This window comes from Cervus canadensis, chromosome 11, assembly GCF_019320065.1.
Source record: "Cervus canadensis isolate Bull #8, Minnesota chromosome 11, ASM1932006v1, whole genome shotgun sequence".
Taxonomy (NCBI): domain Eukaryota; kingdom Metazoa; phylum Chordata; class Mammalia; order Artiodactyla; family Cervidae; genus Cervus; species Cervus canadensis.
In genome coordinates, this window is record NC_057396.1 from 61,592,052 (window position 1) to 61,613,290 (window position 21,239).

Here is a 21,239-nt window from a genome sequence, read left to right on the forward strand (position 1 = left end):
GAATTTTGCTGGGGTCCCCTTCTGGAAAAGCAGATTGACATTAACATTTTGGTAATTAAGTATTTGTCCTACTGATAGTTAAATAATAACCACCTTTGAATTTATCATTATTTATTAGCTAGCAATTGTAAGCATAATTTATTAAACTATGAGTTACTGAAGCCTGTATTACAGGTGAATTTGCATAAACTGTAACTGGTGCTTTTTCCTTTATCGAATTTTCAGTTACAAATTGTTTCTTTCATTTTGGGTTGGTACCTAGCTAGACTTTTTATTTTCACTTGGACTGCTACAATATCATGCTTTATCTAGGGTTGTAATGCATCATGAATTCTCTTGATTGGTCTTTGGGTAGTATTAGTACCTTCAAAGTCAAAGTGGTCACAGTCAACACAGGTCTTCATGTAAACAAAGGACAGAGTACTAAGACTGATCCACTGTTGTCATCCTCATGGCTAACATTTTTTGAGGCCCCCTGTATATTCATTCATCTAATCCTTACAGCAATCTTGAGAGGTACCTGTAGCTTCATCAGTTCAGTTCAGTTCAGTCGCTCAGTCATGTCCGACTCTTTGTGACCCCATGAATCGCAGCACGCCAGGCCTCCCTGACCGTCATCAACTCCCAGAGATTACTCAAACTCATGTCTATAGAGTTGGTGATGCCATCCAGCCATCTCATCTTCTGTCGTCCCCTTCTCCTCCTGCCCCCAATCCCTCCCATCATCAGGGTCTTTTCCAATGAGTCGACTCTTTGCATGAGGTGGCCGAAGTATTAGAGTTTCAGCTTCAGCATCAGTCCTTCCAATGAACACCCAGGACTGATCTCCTTTAGGATGGACTGGTTGGATCTCCTTGCAGTCCAAGGGACTCTCAAGAGTCTTTTCCAACACCACAGTTCAAAAGCATCAGTTCTTCGGTGCTCAGCTTTCTTCACAGTCCAACTCTCACATCCATACATGGCTACTGGAAAAACCATAGCCTTGACTAGATGGAGCTTTGTTGGCAAAGTAAATGTCTCTGCTTTTTAATATGCTATTTCGGTTGGTCATAACTTTCCTTCCAAGGAGTAAGCGTCTTTTAATTTAATGGCTGCAGTCACCATCTGTAGTGATTTTGGAGCCCCCCAAAATAAAGTCAGCCACTGTTTCCAGTGTTTCCCCATCTATTTCCCATGAGGTGATGGGACCAGATGCCATGATCTTAGTTTTCTGAATGTTGAGCTTTAAGCCAACTTTTTCACTCTCCTCTTTCACTTTCAAGAGGCGTTTTAGTTCCTCTTCACTTTCTGCCATAAGGGTGGTGTCATCTGCATATCTGAGGTTATTGATATTTCTCCCGGCAATCTTGATTCCAGCTTGTGCTTCTTCCAGCCCAGTGTTTCTCATGATGTACTCATACTTCCTATTTAAAACTCTTGAGGTCAGTTGTCTTTCAGAATTTAAAAGTTTTTTGGAGTTTAGAAAGATAATCAGGGCAAATGCCACATATTATTAATACATAAAATCTCCAGTTGGGTCTGGAAAAGCACCTCAAAAGCAAGCCCATTAGTATTTTTTCAGGGAAACATAAATAGTTGTACTATTTATACAGAATAAATAAAAGCCACAAACACTTTCATGTTAATTCAGGTTGGGTCTTGCCACTAAGTGAGTTTGGGTGTCATCTTGTGAAAATATTTTTGGTTTGTTTTTCCTGAGCTTTTTGGTAAATTCAAATAATAAAGTTAATAACAGACACCAGATGTTCACTTTTATTCAGGAAAAATAGAAGAACCACGGAATTTATATAGTATCAGAGAACCCCTCCCCCCGCCCCCCATGAATCGCATTGGCTATTTAGGCTGTCATTATTCTTCTGCTTTCTGTAGATAGTCATTTTTCTCAAAGCTGTGTAAGAATCATATTTCACACAGAATGAACGGAATTTAAGAAGGTGAAATATTGCAACTAAAAACAAAGTTCACTTTGCAAGGATTGAGGTATTATCTCAGCTGACAAGCATTTAGTTAACGAAGTAGTCAATGACCTGACAATGTGAAGGGGCCACTAGCATGCGAACGTGATATTTGCATGAAGTAGGAGTGAGATATTTAGAATATGAGAGTTAGTCAAATCTCACTGTCTCCAGACTGTACCCGGAGTCTTGTCTTCATTTCTGGATGACATATTTTAAAGGGATGCAGACAGTGTGATATCTTTTCCAGGTAGATTGATCAGAAGGGTGAAAGGCCATGTCACATAAGGTACAGATACAGTGACTGGGTAGCTTTCGTAGAGTTTCTGGCCAACTTCTAACAATATTTGACTGTAGTACCTGCTCAAATGAGTAATTTTAGCTTGAGACCAATGGACCGCCAACTCTGTGCCATGTTCTGAGCTCCGAAAAGATATGGACCCTTTCTCTCATAGGCTCTGGGTCTCATAAAAGACACAGAAATGTATACAACTATTTACAATATAATGGGATAAATGGAACACAGCAAGGAGAAGCAGCACAGAAATTATGATGTGCTCTTGTGGTGATGGGAGACAGAAAGCTAAAGCCTTCAGAGACAAAGTGAATTCTGAGCTGAGTTTTGAAAAAGAAATTTGTGTTAAGTGGATGAAATAAGAAGATTGAGAAAGGACAGGATAGGCTTGCTCAAATATTTGAAAGGATATCATGTATAAAAAGAATTGAAATGGTTCAGTCCCATCCAGGGGCCCGGGACCAGTTTGGGGTAGGAAACACGGAGACAGATTTTGGCTGTTTTAGAAGGAGGCTTTAATAGAGCTGTCCAAAGGCTTCTTTGGAACATAAAGGGTTTCCAGTATCTGGATGTGTTAAAGCACAGACAAGGCAACTGTTTGGCAGTGATAGTTCCAGAGTATGGAGGATGTGTGTGTGTGTCATGCAGGGGATAGAGAAACATAGTGAAGTACTTAGGGGCAGAGGTTCTAGGGTCACACTTCTAGAACTGACATTTCTGCTTACTGGCTCTAATCTGAGCTAGAATTGTTATGAAGTTAAAGAACTGGTACCTAATAGGTGCTCAGTTCAGTTCAGTCGCTCAGTCGTGTCCGACTGTTTGTGACCCCATGAATCGCAGCACGCCAGGCCTCCCTGTCCATCACCAACTCCTGGAGTCTACCAAACCCATGCTCATCGAGTCGGTGATGCCATCCGGCCATCTCATCCTCTGTCATCCCCTTCTCCTCCTGCCTCCAATCCCTCCCGGCATCAGGGTCTTTTCCAGTGAGTAAACTCTTCGAATGAGGTGGCCAAAGTACTGGAGTTTCAGCTTCAGCATCAGGCCTTCCAATGAACACCCAGGACTGATCTCCTTTAGGATGGACTGGTTGGATCTCCCTGCAGTCCAAGGGACTCTCAAGAGTCTTCTCCAACATCATAGTTCAAAAGCATCAGTTCTTTGGCGCTCAGCTTTCTTCACAGTCCAACTCTCACATCCATACATGACTACTGGAAAAACCATAGCCTTGACTAGATGGAGCTTTGTTGGCAAAGTAATGTCTCTGCTTTTTAATATGCTATTTCGGTTGGTCATAACTTTCCTTCCAAGGAGTAAGTGTCTTTTAATTTCATGGCTGCAGTCACCATCTGTAGTGATTTTGGAGCCCCCCAAAATAAAGTCTGACACTGTTTCCACTGTCTCCCCATCTATTTCCCATGAAGTGATGGGACCAGATGCCATGATCTTAGTTTTCTGAATGTTGAGCTTTAAGCCAACTTTTTCACTCTCCTCTTTCACTTTCATCAAGAGGCTTTTTAGTTCCTCTTCACTTTCTGCCATAAGGGTGGTGTCATCTGCATATCTGAGGTTATTGATATTTCTCCCGGCAATCTTGATTCCAGCTTGTGCTTCTTCCAGCCCAGCGTTTCTCATGATGTACTCTGCATATAAGTTAAATAGGTGCTCAATAATTAACAAATATTAGCAACTGTTGCTGTTGTCTTTGAATGGGTGGTTGGTTCATCTCACCTTGAAAGATTTTGAGTTTCTAATTATGTAACTGTGTGATAGTCCTGTGAGGTAAGAAGATGGTAACCAGAAAACTGAAGCAAAAATAAAATTGGGATAGTTAACAATTCTGCAGTTGAGATATGAATAAAACTCTGGTCTCTTAAACTAGGGTGTATCGTTCTAATAACTATCTTGATTTGTCTTTTTGAGGACTTGGAATTCTTCCACTACCCTTCTAAAGTATTTTCAAGAGAGGCTGGTACTGCACAACTCCCCGTAGCTCACGTTTTTCTTGGTCTCATAGATAAAGTGGCCTCATGAATGGGAATGCCTGCCCAGACACCAGAATTGGAGATGATGGATGAAGATCGGCTAATTGAAGAAGTCTTGGATAAATTTGTTACTTGTCATGAGCAAACATATGAAGAATTTCTGAGAACGTTCACTCATCTTTCAAAAGGTAAGATGGAAAAGTAAACTTTCTGTAATAGTAGTGAAGTGAAATTTGCTCAGTTGTGTCCGATTCTTTGCAACCCCGTGGACTGTAGCCCCTGCCAGGCTCCTTTGTCCCTGGGGATTCTCCAGGCAAGGATACTGGAGTGTATCCTCTCCATGCCCTGCAGGGTATCTTCCTAACCCAGCGATCGAACCCAGGTGGATTCTTTACCAACTGAACCACCAGGGAAGCCAGTAGAGATAACGAATTTTATTATGATTTTATGTCTTTGCTGTCTTTTCAGAAAGACTGTTGAATGAGCATTCATTCATTCCATTGTTTTGATCAGGTTATTCTCATCAAGGCATTTGGTACTGATGCATATAAACGCTAACTTTTTTATCCAGCCAAGAGTTGTATTATGGAGTCTGAGCCATTGAATTTGAGAACTAAAAAGGACCCAAGAAATCCTTTAGTATAATCCCTTTGTTTTAGTTTTGAAAAAATACAAGTGCAAAGAGTCCAGGCTTTTAAGAGCGTACTGAAAACGTTGAAGAAATCTAACACCGTGTAGGATATGGAGTCACACTGCACACATTTGGATTTTGGCATCACCACTTTCTGGCTTGAGGGGAAGTCACTTGAGTAAAGGGGGGATATTCATAGTACCATAAAGGTTCATGAAGGCTAATTGAGATAATCCATGTAAACCTCTTAGCATAGTGGCTAACTTGTAAATGCTTAATGAAGGCTAAGTGTTGTTATTGTGGTGATAATGATGCTATGGTTTCTGTGGAATGGAAACCACCCTTTAGACCAGAAGTGATAACCGAAGCCCTAAAGGCCAAACCCTTGCTGTGTTTTGAAATGTGTTTGGTTACCTCGTGCAGTATTGTTGTCCTTTTATTGAGCCAACATTTAAAAGTTGGAAATTTTACATAAAAATCTTGATTTTCTATTTTTTCTTTTTTCTGATTAAGTGAGAAGATGGGTTACCTCTTATTTCCCTGATGGCAGTGTCAGCTTGAGTTCCGGAGCCCAGGCCCTGTGGCCTCACTGGCGTGATACACTCTCTGGCTCTCACACACCCTAAAACTGTGTGCACATCCTGCCTGCTTCCTTCACGTCCCTGGCTCCTGTAGGCATTGAGTTCTGTTTCGACTGCCCTTGGCTTGCTCTCAACCTTGGTCCTTTTTGGGTCATGAACCCACATTTGGGAGACTGTCGACTTAGATGCATGATGGACTCAACTCCAGGGCCCTAATGGGGCCTGAGAATATAGACTTTTTAAAAGTTTCTGTGGTGATTCTAATGTGTACCCAAGATTGAAAATAGGGAGTTCCATAATCTCTTAGGTTATGATAATCTCAGGATCCTCCATGATTTGAAGCCATAATTCATGTGTCCTTAACAAATGTAAAAGAAGTGAAGTTATAATGAAGAAAAGGAAAAGAGATTCTAACCTGTTTCTTTTATTGTACAAGGTAGTGGGAATATCCATCAGTTTTGTTTCCTCTTAAGGGAAATAGAGAATTTAAGAAATACTTCGTCAAGTTGGGTCTGAGAATGATCTATTTTGGTATCATATGTAGATCAAATTAATCTTGATAATGGCCAAATCACCATTTGTCTTATGCACGTGGATTTAGGAAGATGCTTGCTTTCTCTGAGCCTAATGATTTAATTCCATGTTTTCCAGACCCTAACACGCATGGTAGTGTGAATGGTTGGGTAGGCGGTGGAAACAAGGGTAAACTGGCAGAATGCATGCATTTTGGTATGCCAGTGGCATTTTGATAACCCAGATTATTTTGGAGCTTACTTGTGAGGCTGACTTTATTTTTGTACTCTGAAAGTGTAAGAACTTCTTGCAAGGACTTGGATATTTTAAGGAGGTTACACTGTTTTTGTTTTTCCGGGTAAGGAGTCTGTTCTGTTTGCAGATTTCTGTGTGCTCATTCCATGCCCAGAGAATCTGTTGCAGATGTGGTGACTTCATTTTGAGTTGAGTTTAGGCCCCAAATTGAGCTGAAATAAATGATGACGCAAGTTACATAAACTGCATCTCCAGGCATACTAGTTTTTTCCCTTTCAAAATATCCTTAGGCGCCAGTTCACATTATAAACTAATGACCTGAAAAAATTCCTCCTACAGCACAAGAGTTGTGAGTGCAAAAATATGTCTCAAATCACTAAGTGTCCTTTCTTCCCCTGAAACATTTAAGGGCCTCTGAAAAACCACATAGGACTTAGGGTCAGGCCTAAGAGTTGAATGATAGCCAACAGAATTGACCACAGTCAATGTAGTTAGTTCTGTTTGAAGGAAGAGATGAAAGCTTTTTCTTCAGAGTTTTCTCCTCCTTTCCAGCCCTTCATTTGTCTTAGTGTATTTGGTTGTCTTGCTAATATGAAGTGGAATCTTGTCTGTGTTAAAGTAGTTATCACCATGTATAAAGTAAAGTGAAGTCGCTCAGTCGTGTCCGACTCTTTGCAACCCCATGGACTGTAGGCTACCAGGCTCCTCAATCCATGGGATTTTCCAGGCAAGGATACTGGAGTGGGTTGCCATTTTCTTCTCCAGGGGATCTTCCTGACCCAGGGATCGAACCCAGGTCTCCTGCATTGTAGGCAGATGCTTTACCGTCTGAGCCACCAGGGAAGCCCTCACTATGTATAGTTAACGTACATTTCTTTAGTTAGTTTCTCAAGTATGCTTTCACTGATTGACTCTTCTATTTATTTTTATAATAGTTATATGCCAGAATGCTTATGAGATTCATTTTCTTTCCAAGAGTGTTAAAAGGGTCAGTAATCCTATTAAAAATATTTCCCTGGAAAAAATTAAACTAGAGCCTTTTTGAAGAAATTCACATTACTGCTTCAGGTGTTTGGAAAACAGTTGGAAACTGTTAATATTGTAGCATAATTCTCACTCCAGTACATTTATGTTGACTATGTTTTGCAGTTTTTTTTTTTTTTTAAAAGCACCTCTGGTTTTTATAATCATGGTGCATATTTGGTGATAAATCCTGTGTTTTACCAAAATGTTTAAAGAGATATGTTGCTTATTAATTTTAAGCAGACATTTATAATTGAGTTCTTCAGCTCAAGAAAGTTAAGACCAAGTTTAAGATTTGTATTGGAAAATTAGCATGCAGATTTTGTTTGTTTATTATCAGTGAAGACATTATTATATTTTTGACATTATTATGGATAAAGATAAGAGGTTGACTTCCAATCTTTGGTATTTTAGTTTCTTTGTGAATATAGTTCATTGATACCAGACTGTGTGTCTAAAGGAAAAAAATGCTTCTTCCTCCTTATTTGTTATGTTTCTATCATTTTTTAGGTTACAAAAACACAGGTGTAAATAATTATATTTGATTTTCTGTTAATACATTTATTGATTTATTCATTCAACAATCCTTTGAGTGTCTTATTGTCTGAATTTCCTGTTTTAGATGCTAAGGATTCAAAAACATTTAAGGTATGGTTTGTGCTCTCAAACACTCATCGTTTCCCACACACATACACACACACTCACACCATTATTGTTTATGTGTTTTTATGCACTTTTTTTGTGTGTGTTCAGCTCTGTTCAGTTCAGTTGCTCAGTTGTGTCGGACTCTTTGCAACCCCATGAACCACAGCACGCCAGGCCTCCCTGTCCATCACCAATTCCTTGAGTTGACCCAAACTCATATGCATTGAGTCGGTGTTGCCATCCAACCATCTTGTCCTCTGTCATCCCCTTCTCCTCCTGCCCTCAATCTTTCCCAGCATCAGGGTCTTTTCACATGAGTCAGCTCTTTGCATCAGGTGGCCAAAGTATTGGAGTTGCAGCTTCAACATCAGTCCTTCCAATGAACACCCAGGACTGATCTCCTTCAGGATGGACTGGTTGGATCTCCTTGCAGTCCAAGGGACTCTCAAGAGTCTTCTCCAACACCACAGTTCAAAAGCATCAATTTTTCGCACTCAGCTTTCTTCACAGTCCAACTCTCACATCCATACATGGCTACTGGAAAAACCATAGCCTTGACTAGATGGACCTTTGTTGACAAAGTAATGTCTCTGCTTTTTAATATGCTATCTATGTTGGTCATAACTTTCCTTCCAAGGAGTGCTTCAGAGTGAATGATTAATTTCCATTAAGGTTGCCAGTTTTACCAATTTCAGCTTAAAGTGTTTTGGAAATTGAAATGAATCTACTGTAATTTTATGATTAACTCTTAAATAAGACTTTGCTTTTCATTCTCTCATTTGATTCTTTAAATAACTAGGATCCAGATTCCCAAGTGATTTTATCAGTTTCTTTATTATCATATAATAACAGCTTTCTACTCACTGCCATATTTATATACTTAAACCTGTTGAGATCAAAGATTTTGTTTCTGATTTTGATGTGTAGTTTCCTTTCTTGTTTTCTTTATGCCATTCTCATTTCCCTTCCAATACTTCATGCTTTTAGCCTTTTATTGTTCTTTCAGCATATATTTGGGGAAAAAAAAAAAAAGAACCCTGTCAACTCAACCTGCCTTTTTCCCTTCATACTTGTTAATATTTGAATGAAATTTCCCCTTAGGTAGAACATTATGTGTCTGAATGTTCTGGACAAATGGCCATGCCTGTGACTTTATAATCAGGTGGTGGTCTAGTCTTTGATTATCTCAAACTTTTAGTCTCAAAATCTCTAAATATGTTTCAGTTTTTCTTAGGTTCTAATACTCTTAATAAAATCATGAGAGGGTTTGACCTTCCCTTACTGATAAGCAGCTAACATTTATTAAGTACTAGGTATTATGCTTAGCACTTTATCTGGATCATCTCAAGCTTTGTAATAACCTAGTAAATTTTTTTTTTTACATTGTAATTTAAAATATTTGTATTATTCTCCATTTACAGATGAGAAAACCAAGGCTTAAGTTTAAGTAAATTGCTGTTATGGACTAAACTGTGTCCCTTCAAAATTTATCTGTTGCAGCCCTAACTGGCAAGGTGACTGTGTTTGGAGACAGGGCATTTTAAGAAGTAATGAAGACTAAACGAGGCCATAAGGTGGGGTCCTAGTTCAGTATGAATGGTGTCCTCCTGAAAAGAGAGATGTGCCAGGGATGCATGTACACAGAGGAAAGACCACGGGCGGTCACAGCAAGAAGGCAGCCTTTTGCAAGCTAAGGTGAGGGACCTCAGGAGAAAAGGAAACCTGCGCACACCTTCATCTTGGACTTCTAGATTCTAGAAGTGTGGGAAAATAAATTTGTGTTGTTTCACGCCACCTAGTCTGTGGTGTTTTGTTATGACAGCTCTAACAGAATTACCTAAGGTCCTGTAACTATTTGGTGATGGCATTGGAGTGTGAGCCTAGTCATCGTCGCTCTGAAGCCCATAGCCTGCGCCGTTTTGCTTTGCTGCCTTCCACGTAGCAAGTGGGCATTCTCGAGGTCTGGGGAGTCCCTGGCATGTGGGTAATGCGAGCCATAGGTGTGGATGTGCTTCTTCAAAATATAATTACTCTGTCTTCTCCAGGGTGTAAGTTCCATGAGGTCTAGTTGCTTGAGGGTTTTGTTCATTATTATTATTTTCATGTCTAAAGCAGTGCCTGGTAATATAGAATACATTGAGGCTTAATAAGTATTTGTTGAATAAGTGAAACAAAAAGAAAATAAGAGAACACAGGATGGCAGAAAGATGGACAGGAGGTCCTCAGACCATACCCTAAAGGACATCCACATGTAATGGCTAGGCGCAGAGAGAAGAGCCTGTGAAAGATGCCCTGATGTCATAATGCCCTGAGTTTGGAGTTGATATACCAGCTAATTGGGAGCCATAGTGGAATTTGAGCACGTGTATGTGCACGCACGCACAAACACACACACACACACACACAGAGTGAGTGATTTTGAAAAACAGAGGCAAAGAAGGAGAGAGGCAGCTAGAGTCAGGGAGACTAGCTTAGCCAGGAGTTTGAGCAGAAACACATACACGGTGGTACAGACTCCATTAGGGCCGTGGAGGAGGAAATGGAAAGGAAATAGGGCCAGTGAGACTCTGCAAGTGAGGAAGTGCAGCCCTGGGTAACAGGGGACTGACAAAGGATTAGGGAGAAGAAACAGCCAAAGATGAGTCACAAGTGTCCTGCCTGGAGATCTCAAGGCCCACCGAGGCCAACTTGTTCACAGTTCTCATTTCAGGAGCCTTTTATTATTTTTTTTCCTTACTGAGTGTATGTTCTGTCAAAGAGCTTAGATCTTGGGCTGGGAATTGGTTTACACTCCTGGACTGATAAACTTCGAGTTGTCACTTCAACTAAAGGGATATGTATCACCACTCACACTTGACAACTTCTAGAAAAGGTAATTAAAAATGAAACTGGTGACAGCACATAAAACAACACGTTTCCAAAGTTGACATGTCATTTCCGTCCCCAAAGCGATCTTGAATTTGATTGTTAGCAATGCATCTTTAAACTTCCACAGGGAGACGAAGCGTCTTTTCCCCATCTGAAGAATGAATTTAAAATCTGCCATCGACAAATACCACAGAGAAAAATAGAGAAAGCAGCTGGCCCTCTTACCAATTTCAGAGCAGGAAAGGAATTTCAGTAGAGCATAAAAACAGCTTTCTCTCATAAAAGAAAACATGACAACAAAACATAATCCTTGCTGCATAGCCTTTTGCAGTTGTTTTCTGTCGAGTATTAGAGACCAGCGGGCTTAGCATTGTTTTGACACCCTCACCACTGGCAGATTGCCCACCAGCGGAAGTTGGAAACGAACTGACCAACTTTATGCTTCCAGGTGGCACTTAAGCCACTTTTTCTGCGCTGTTGTTATCAGTCATTTAATTCCCTACTGAATATTGAGTGGTGTTTTTAGTTCACAGGCCATTTGCAGTGTCTTTATGTTTCCTTTTTCACATTAGCCACATTAAAAAAAAAAAAAAAAGGCAACTTGGGAAGCACTTTTACAAATGTGAATTTAACAGTAAAGTGCACTGTTGAAAATAGCACAGCAAGTAGTAATAAACTTGCTTTAAATTAGGATGTAGACCACTGGGATGTTAACTTCAAGAGAAATTTGTAGAAGGCATCAAATGAGGATTTGCTAATAAAAGGAAGTGGGCAATTAAAAAAAAATCCACCTAATTAATCTGGCGTCTAAACGGAGAGAATAAGGATTGATTGATTGATTGATTTTTTTTGAGGGGCGGTATTGGCAACCCACTCCAGTATTCTTGCCTGGAGAATCCCATGGACGGAGGAGCCTGGTAGGCTACAGTCCACGTGATCGCAAAGAATCGGACACGACTGAGCGACTTCACTTCATTTATTGGTCTGTCTAGTCAAGGCTATGGTTTTTCCAGTGGTCATGTATGGATGTGAGAGTTGGACTATAAAGAAAGCTGAGCACCAAAGAATTGATGCTTTTGAACTGTGATGTTGGAGAAGACTCTTGAAAGTCCCTTAGACTGCAAGGAGATCCAACCAGTCTATCCTGAAGGCGATCAGTCCTGGGTGTTCATTGGAAGGACTGATGTTGAAGCTGCAACTCCAATGCTTTGGCCACCTGACGCGAAGCTCTGACTCATTAGAAAAGACCCTGATGCTGGGAAAGATTGAGGGCAGGAAGAGAAGGGGACGACAGAGGATGACATGGTTGGATGGCATCACCTACTGGATGGACATGGGTTTGGGTGGACTCTGGGAGTTGGTGATGGACAGCAAGGCCTGGCGTGCTGTGGTTCATGGGGTTGCAAAGAGTCAGACACGACTGAGCGACTGAACTGAACTGAACTGATTGCTGAAAAGACTAAAAGGAGAAGAAAAAAACTCATGATTTTGTATCTATCATACAGTTAGTGGCTGCCTGTATGTGACATGTTTATCACAGCATAGCACCAAATATCACATTAACACCAGAGGAGAAAAGAAGCATTGGATGAAGTGAGCTACTTTATAGCAGAGTCCAGTGGAAGAAATAGCATCAGCTGTTTAACCTGTTCTCTTTGGGGGAACATCTGCAAATGGTAATTAAGCAAATTTTCATTTGTTTCTCTATTTCTTTTGTCATCACTAAATCACCACACTTAGGGAAAAATTGACAAATTATGAAACACAGAAAACTGCTGGTTCAGTTGCAGAAGGAAATCTTCCCCCCACCAAACTATGATGGATTTTGAGCTGATCAAGCCATTTTGCTTTAGATATATTAGCATAAATCTTCAGCTGCAGTTGTTACAATTCATATTCATTCTGCACAGGAATATTTGGTCCATAGATAGTCATTTGTTTTCTGTGTCTGCTGTAGTTTAGGTGTAATTGGATAAGGAAAGAAAATGTATTTAAATATTTACAACATTTTGAATTACAATCATTTAATTATTTTTGGAAGTGTTTTTGACAGGTATTTTCTTACAGTAAATATCTTTTCTAGGGTGTTTTCTCAGTAAAACACACAAAAGATATTATGTGAAGTTTTAAATCTGGTTTATGTCCTAACAAATGAGTCATTTTCTTTCTCTTTTTATAACTTCTCAACACACACATACATGTATATTATTTAGCATATTTTATATGTATGCATACATTAGAGGGGTGTGCTTTCTTGGGCAAATGGAATTTTGAACTTTTTCAAAACACAAGCAAAGAATTTCTGGTAGCCAAAGAACTTTTTTTTTTTCTGCACTGGGTCTGTGCTGCTGCTCGTGGGTTTTCTCTAGTTGTGACATTGGGGTGCGTGGGCTTCTCATTATGGGGCTTCTCTTGTCACGTATCATTTACTTAGATGTGTGGGCTCAGAAGTTGTGGCACATGGGCTTAGTCACTTTGCGGTTGTGGAATATTCCCAGACCAGGGATCGAACCCATGTCCCCTGCATTGGCAGGCAGATTCTTAACCACTGGACCACAGGGAAGTCCCCAAAGAAACTTTTAAGATGGTTACTATCATCCTTTAAGTAGCCAGTTTAAACAATATTAAGTGCGTGAACATTTGTTTGGAATGCTGAGGAAGACTTGGCAACCCCCTCCAGTATTCTTCCCAGGGAAATCCCATGGACAGAGCAGCCTGGCGGGCTACAGTTCATAGGGTCGCAAAGAGTCAGACACGCCGAAGCGACTTAGCACACATGCACGCATTTTTTTAAAATCATTGTTGTCAATGTATTGTTATGCTTGATGGAAAAGACTAAATTACTGGACTCGGAACAGGTGGTTGCAAGACTGTCCTTTCATTCAGTGAGTGGGTACATATTCACATCTGGATGGTTTTAGCAAAATGTTCTTTCAGGCATAGAACAATAATATTTTCTTTGAAATGGTCCACTAAACCCAAAGGGATACAAACAGGAAACCGTATTTTAACCAAACTCTTATCTTTCTTATTTGAAAATCAAACTGCAGTCGGGCTAGTATGACATCTTTGGTCTTTTTTTCCTTCCTATTCGGGTGTGTCCCAGATGGGGTGGGTTGGAGTGACGCTAGTTAGCTCACTCTTTTTGCAGCCCCTTGCTCCCTGAGCACCCTGAGGAACCACTGGACCATTCTCACGTGCTTTCTGGACTTCGCTTCCTTTGTTCTAGTTTTTATGGTGTGCAGATCACTGGTTAGAAAAAAAGGATTGTGAACCAAGTACCATTTTTTTCCCCACCTTCTCCAAATTATGCTTTGTGTGACTTGTAGCCACTCATCTAATTTCTGGGTACTGATTCTAGTTCCTAATTGTGGAGTCAATCCAGTTTTTCTCACTAACGTTGAGGCCATTCCTGTATTGACTCTGTTCCTGCTATAATTCAGGCATTGAGTTAGAATCTGGGAGTACAAGATAAATGAGACAGAAATATGTCATTCTTACTAATTTCTGTCTACTGGGTGTTCCAAATGCTCTAGATGTATGAAAAAACAATAGCAATCTGTATATTTGTAGACATTATAGTTATAGATTGATTGGGGAGCTAGTACTCACTACTCTTTACATAGTGCTTATTAAACAGTATCCAGAATATTGCCTTTGGTGTTGGAGTCTCAATTTTCGGTTGAATAAACACTTAATATGAGTTAAGAAAAGAGTAGTAAGACTGTTTAGAAACAGTGGATTTTCAGACTTTCTTTTTTTTTGCTTCAAGAGTTGTTTTTTTTTTTTTTACATTCAAGGATGTCTTGGAGTACTCTGAAAAAAAATGAGTGTGTGAAAGACATGTATAATTTATCTCTGTGTTTGCATTGCTCTCACACACCAATGTATGAGTCCTATGTTATTACAAATTTGTACAGAAGAGGTTATTCTACCTCATAAAGTTTGAAAACTTGTAGGAAGCCTTTATTTATGAAGGAGAGAGAAAAAAAATTACTCCAGCTTTCTCCAATCTGTGTGAGGAAAAGAGATTGTCTTAAGTAGATGCATCTTTGTGTAGACAGGCAGAAGGGCATGACCTCAGAGTTAAGGGAAGTTTCTTAGGCTGGCAGGATTTAGTTTTATGGGGGACTTAGTATACTGCCTTGTATTTCTTATTTTGTCGTAGGTAGGATGAGTGTAATGGAAAGGATGCTATTCTAGTATAGGATTCAGAAAACCTGGTCCTGACATTCATTAATTCTTTGAGATTGTAGACCTGCCACTTACTCTCTCTGAATCCGTAAATCAGGGGTAATCCTGTCTGCTTGGTATCTCATATGGTTGTGGAGATAATCAGATGAAATATACATGAAGAAACTCGATAAATTTTAAAGATTTACTCTTAAGTATTATGACTATGCAGACTATAATTTAAAAGAGGATCATCAAGATTAAATATTAAAGAAATCTTGACTTTATAAAAAATGTAAAATACTACATGTAGTATTTTATATTTTTATAAGATGTTATATATTTCAGTATAGTTTTCTACACTTCTTCACTGAAGTAGTTAAAACCAACCATGTGTAGCATGTATTGTGTAGTGTCTATAGTGTGTATTATGGAGTGTAACACTATACAATGCAGGGAATAATCCTGCACTGGCCTCTGGTGGATGGACTAAATAATATGTCTACATAGACCCTTCAGGCAAAGGTATTTATGTGCTTTGACAAAGACGAGGCATCAGAAACCTCTAGTTATAAATTTTTTAGATACTGCTCCATGGAATCTTTACTTGGGACTCTCACCTGAGGTATATGTAAAGATCACCTGGGAGAGGCTTATTAAAATGCAGATTCCTGAGGACCAATCCCCCAACTCTAATTACCAGTTCTAATGTGCAGCCCAGGAACCTTGACTTTCAGACCAGCTTTGATAGACACCCTAAATGAGATTAAGGAAGGGTGTGGGAAGATGGATGAATTCCTCAAAATTCTGTGCTTTTGTGTATATAGTATTTCTCTAGGCATAGTTGCATAGCTTTCATGAAATTGTCAAAGGGTAAGGACTTTACCCAAAGGGTAAGGACAATTATTTTACTTTAAATATAACTTTTAATTTAATGCCACCATTTTATATTATTTGAAAGATACTTTGACAGTGAAAAAGCTTGGCAGGTTGCAGGAATGATTTAAAAAAAAAAAATTTTTTAATTTTTTAAAAATTGAAATATAGTTGATTTATAATGCGTTAATTTCTGCTGTGTAGCAAAGTGACTCAGTTATACACGTATACGTGTTCTTTTCAATTATGGTTTATCTCAGGATGTTGGAATATAGCTCCCTGTGCTATACAATAAGACCTTGTTGTTTATCCGTTCTATATGTAATCCTTTGCATCTACTGACCCCAAACTCCCAGTCCATCCCTCACCCATCCCACTCTCCTTGGCAACCACAAGTCTGCTCTCTATGTTTGTGAGTCTGTTTCTGTTTTATAGATGGGTTCATTTGTGCCGTATTTTAGATTCTACATACGAATGATATCATATGGTATTTGTCTTTCTCTTTTTGACTTGCTTCACTTTGTCTGATATTGTCTAGTTGCAAAAATATATGGAACAATTCATGAATTTGTATGACATCTTTGCTCTGGGGCCATGCTGATCTTCTCTTATTTAATAGCTGATCTATTATTTCAATTTTAGTATATGTGCTACCAAAGCGAGCACTGTAGGAATGGTTTTACTTTGATCTTGCCAGTCTGATACAGTGGTGAATATACAATCGCTTACAAAATTTTAGGGTGGTTTTTGGTTCAGCATAAATTCTGTCCCCAGTCTGAAGGATTATAGTGTATCTGTAGGCCAAAGTTACCCAATCACAGAGAAATCTCCTGTCTACTTCTGTTGTTACTAGAAGAGTGTTTGAGTATTTTATCATTAGCAAGTGCACAGGCAAAAGACTTGGGAGGCCACCGGGGCTATGAAGGCATCTTGTTATCTGTACTTCTAGGAGATGCCCATCAATAATTTTGTACTTTTGATAGCTTTGCTCTATATTTCATACATGAAGCTACTTGGTAAGTTTTAAAAATTTGGTCAAGCATAAAATTTTATGATTGGGGTAACTATGATTTATAAGAGGGACTACCCATGAAGAACAGACTTGTGGACACAGTGTGGGAAGGAGAGGGTGGGATGAATTGAGAGAGTAGCACTTAAGCATATACATTACATATGTTAAATAGATAGTGGAAATTTCTGTATGATGCAGGGAGCTCAAATCTAGTGCTCTGTGACAACCTAGAGGGGTGGGATGAGGTGGGAGGTGGGAGGGAGGTTTAAGAGGGAGGGGACATGTGTATACCTATGGCTGATTCACGTTGATGTATGGCAGAAACCAACACAATATTGTAAAGTAATTATTCTCCAATTAAGAATAAATAAATTTAAAAAAATTAAAGAGGGACCACAAAGTTAAATGCTAAAGGAAACTTTTGTCCAAAATATTAAAGCATGTAAATGTAAAATACCATATATGTATGTTTTTCTTCAGTATTTTGAGGAAAGTCTTCTCAAGAAGGAAGGAGATGCTTGTAGGTATTCTCCCTGAATTGAGGGTTTGAAAACAACATGCTTTTCACCTCTATAAATGAATGTTTAAATTTTTTTGTTCATGGTAGGAAATTAGAAAATACAGAGAGGCACCAAAACATATGCACATACACAACAAAACAAAAAACATACTCTTTTTCCAGCAGTAAAAATGTTAGCTACTCTGTGGTCATTCAGAATGAAAGTTGTATTTCTCCTTCTCCCTTACAATTGGGTATAGCCATTTGACTAAGTATGTGCCTGTAAGAAGTGAGGGGAACTGATGTGTGTAACTTTGAAGTCACATCCTTAAGAAACATGCCCTGGACTCTCTTTGTTTCATTTCCCCTGGCTGGAGCTAGGCAGTCATTGGAGCAATTCCGTAGGCCCAGAGGTGGAAGCCCTATGCTGAGGATGGCAGGGCACCCCACCCGCCTGGATCCCTGCGTCGTCTCATGGAGCAGAGCCTGCCCTCCTGCCCCGTGAGGAATAAAATGAGAGAGAAATAAAAGTCGTGTTTCAGCTGCTCTGCTTCTTCCATGTAGTAGCTGAAGCCAAACCTTGGCGAGTAACAGAGGGGAGCAGACACCCATGCTTTCCTTTCTTTTCCTCCTCCTCTTGCCTGGAGCAAGGGTGCTTCCTCCTGGATCAGGTGGAGAAGGGTGGTTCCTTCAAAACGGCAGAGCAGAAAGATAGAAGGAGCCTGGGTTCTAGGATGACTTTGTGGAACAGAGCAACCACATTAGCCCTGAATTATCTATACCTGTACTATTGCATGAGTGAGAAATAACCTTCCGTCTAGTTTAATCAGTTGTTATTTTGGGTATCTGTTTCATGTAGGCAAACCTAAATCCAGTTAATAAAACCATAATCCTGTGTCTTAAGAGATAAACCAGGGGCATATTGTATATCCTTCTTGAATTTTTCTTTTGGTGAATTTGTATATATGTACACAATTATTGGATTTCCCAGGTGGCGCAGCGGTAAAGAATCTTCATGCTAATACAGGAGCTGCAGGAGACGTGGGTTGGATCCCTGGGTTGGGAAGATGCCCTGGAGGGGGGACACGGCACCCTCTCCAGGATTCTTGCCTGAAGAATCCTGTGGACAGAGGAGCCTGGCGGGCTACAGCCCGTGGGGTCGCAAAGAGTTGGACACGACTAAAGCGGCTGAGCACACACGGGAAGGTAAGATCTGAGTGAAGATTGGAAGGAAGTGAGGGAGTTCAGCCAGCGCAGACCTGAGGGAAGCGCACTCGAGGCCGGCGGACCAGCAGTGCAGAGGCCTGGTGAGAGCGCTCCGGCCCGGCTGAGGGACGGTGCGGAGGCCAGGGTGACCAGACTGGCGTGATCGGGGGAGAGGGGAGGAGAGCTGACGTCAGAGGCTGTGGGGGTGGGGGTGGACGCGGCATGGATAGCTTTGCAGGTCCTCGAATGACTTTGGTCGTATTGTATTATTATTATTATTATTTTGGTAGCTACATTTTTGCACCCTTCTTATTTATGGTCTTTGAATAAATTTTTACACATGGAAATGCTGGTTCAAAGATATGCAAAAATGTAAGGCCTTGATTAAGTAAAAAAAAAATTTCAAGGGAATAGATCAGACATTTTTGGCTTTGTAGTGAAATCTTTGCCCACATAATTCGTTTTTTGGATAAATTCTTAGAAATGCTGGCTGAAAGATATGCAAAGTGTTATGTCTTTGAGTGAGTAAAAGTTTTAAGGAGATAAATTCTGTTTCTCTTAGGCAGAGGTCATGTCTTTTAACTTTCTCAATTCCTAGTTTTCCAGCCTAGCATGGTAGAGAACACACAGAAATCTCGCTGGGTGGAGTGTACTGCGTCAGTCCGCCTTCCAGTCTTAATTGTTACATGTCCTTAGGAATGGGGAAAGGATATTTCCCTTTCAGGAACTGTGAGTAAGTTTCTGACAGAAAGGTCCCTATTCTCCTTAGGCTTACAGTGTAGTAGGAAGAGATAACCATGGAAAATTAAAGAAAGGCAGTTGCAGATGATTTCAGTATGTTTGGAGGAGAGAACAGGATTGTGTTTCTAAGTCTGTGACCATATGAGATGGTAAGATGATCAGAGAGTTATGTAGCTTCAATTAATTTACACATTTCTTTCTTTGTTGGGGTGTGAAAGGAAGCTGGAACTCTGTGGTTGGCTTTTGTTTTTATTTCAACATGTCTTGGCACCACAAAGGAGTTGGATTAATGACGGTAGTCTTTGGATCAAACTCAGTATTTGAATCAAGGGGGTGCCAAATGTGGAAACAGTCCAACTGTCCAATAACTGGTGAATGGAAAAAAAAGTCTATGAAGATAATGAAATAGTTCTTGACTATAAAAAGGAATTAAATATTAATATGTACTACACTGTGAATGACCCTTAAAGATGTCATATTAAGTGAAGAGGCCAATTACAAAAGAGAATAGGTGTCATTTATATGGAATATCTAGGAAAGACAGCTCTGTAGCTTTAAAAAGTAGATTAGTGGTTGCCTGTGTTTGGCAGTAGGAATGGAGAGTGACTACAGATGAGTATATGAGACTTTTGGGGATGATGGAGATGATATAAAATGTGATTGTGGTGATGGTTGGCAACACCATATGTTTATTAAAAATTATTGAATTGTACACTTAAGTGACTGCTTGCTCCTTGGGAAGGAAAGCATGACAAACGTAGACAGCATGTTAAAAAGAACAGACATCTCTTTGCAGCAAAGGTCTGTATAATCAAAGCTATGGTTTTTCCAGTAGTCATGTATGGCTGTGAGAGCTGGACCATAAAGAGGGCTGAGTGCTGAAGAATTGATGCTTTCAAACTGTGGTGTTGGAGAAGACTTGAGAGTCTCTTGGACTGCAAGGAGATCAAACCAGTCAATCCTAAAGGAAATCAACCCTGAATTTTCATTGGAAGGACTTCCGTGGAAGCTGAAGCACCATTACTTTGGCTACCTGATGCAAAGAGCCAACTCATTGGGAAAGACCCTGATGCTGGGAAGATTGAAGGCAAAAGGAGAAAGAGGGTGGCAGAGGATGAAATGGTTAGGTAGCATCACTGACTCAATGGACATGAGTTTGTGCAAACTCCAGGAGATAGTGAAGGACAGGGAAGCCTGGTGTGCTGCAGTCCATGGGATCACAAAGAGTCTGGCATGACTTAGCGACTGAATAACAACAACACACTTAAGGGAAGTCTGCAAATATACCTCAATGAAGCTATGGAGGTAGAGTTACTCTTCACGGACACCTGGATGCTTACCTGAGTTCTTCACTGGACGAGCATATAGCCTTGTGACTCTGGATCTGGCTGAAGAACTCGGAGGGTCCTGCTTGTCATAATTATTTCCTACCAAGAAAATTAACCATATGTGTATAGACTTGACCTGGAGGAGGGCATGGCAGTACTTCTGCCTGGAGAATCCCATGGACAGAGGAGCCTGGCAGGCTGCAGTCCACAGGTTCACACAGAGTCAGACGTGACTGAAGCGACTCAGCAGCAGTAGTAGCATAGACTTGAAAACACTATGGTTTTTCCAGTGGTCATGTATGGATGTGAAAATTGGACTGTGAAGAAAGCTGAGCGCGAAAAATTGATGCTTTTGAACTGTGGTGTTGGAAAAGACTCTTGAGAGTCCCTTGGACTGCAAGGAGATGCAACCAGTCCATCCTAAAGGAGATCAGTCCTGGGTGTTCATTGGAAGGACTGATGCTGAAGCTGAAACTCCAATACTTTGGCCACCTCATGCAAAGAGTTGACTCATTGGAAAAGACCCTGACGCTGGGAAAGATTGAGGGCAGGAGGAGAAGGGGACGGCAGAGGATGAGATGGTTGGATGGCATCACCAACTCAATGGACATGAGTTTGAGTAAACTCGGGGAGTTGGTGATGGACAAGGAGGC

The 21,239-nt window shown here is 40.2% G+C and overlaps 1 protein-coding gene and 1 pseudogene across 5 annotated transcripts in view; one reads left to right on the forward strand and one right to left on the reverse strand.

The window, feature by feature from the left end:
- Window positions 1–21,239, forward strand: part of LOC122449756 (intraflagellar transport associated protein) — a 63,553-nt gene that overhangs the window by 14,561 nt on the left and 27,753 nt on the right. For all 5 annotated transcript variants that reach the window (XM_043481737.1, XM_043481739.1, XM_043481740.1 and 2 more), the window contains one exon: window positions 4,268–4,423. In XM_043481737.1, the coding sequence (XP_043337672.1) occupies window positions 4,285–4,423 (139 nt within the window). In that variant the 5' untranslated portion in view covers window positions 4,268–4,284. The remainder of the gene's footprint in view (window positions 1–4,267; window positions 4,424–21,239) is intronic.
- LOC122450660 lies at window positions 16,345–16,466 on the reverse strand (annotated as a pseudogene).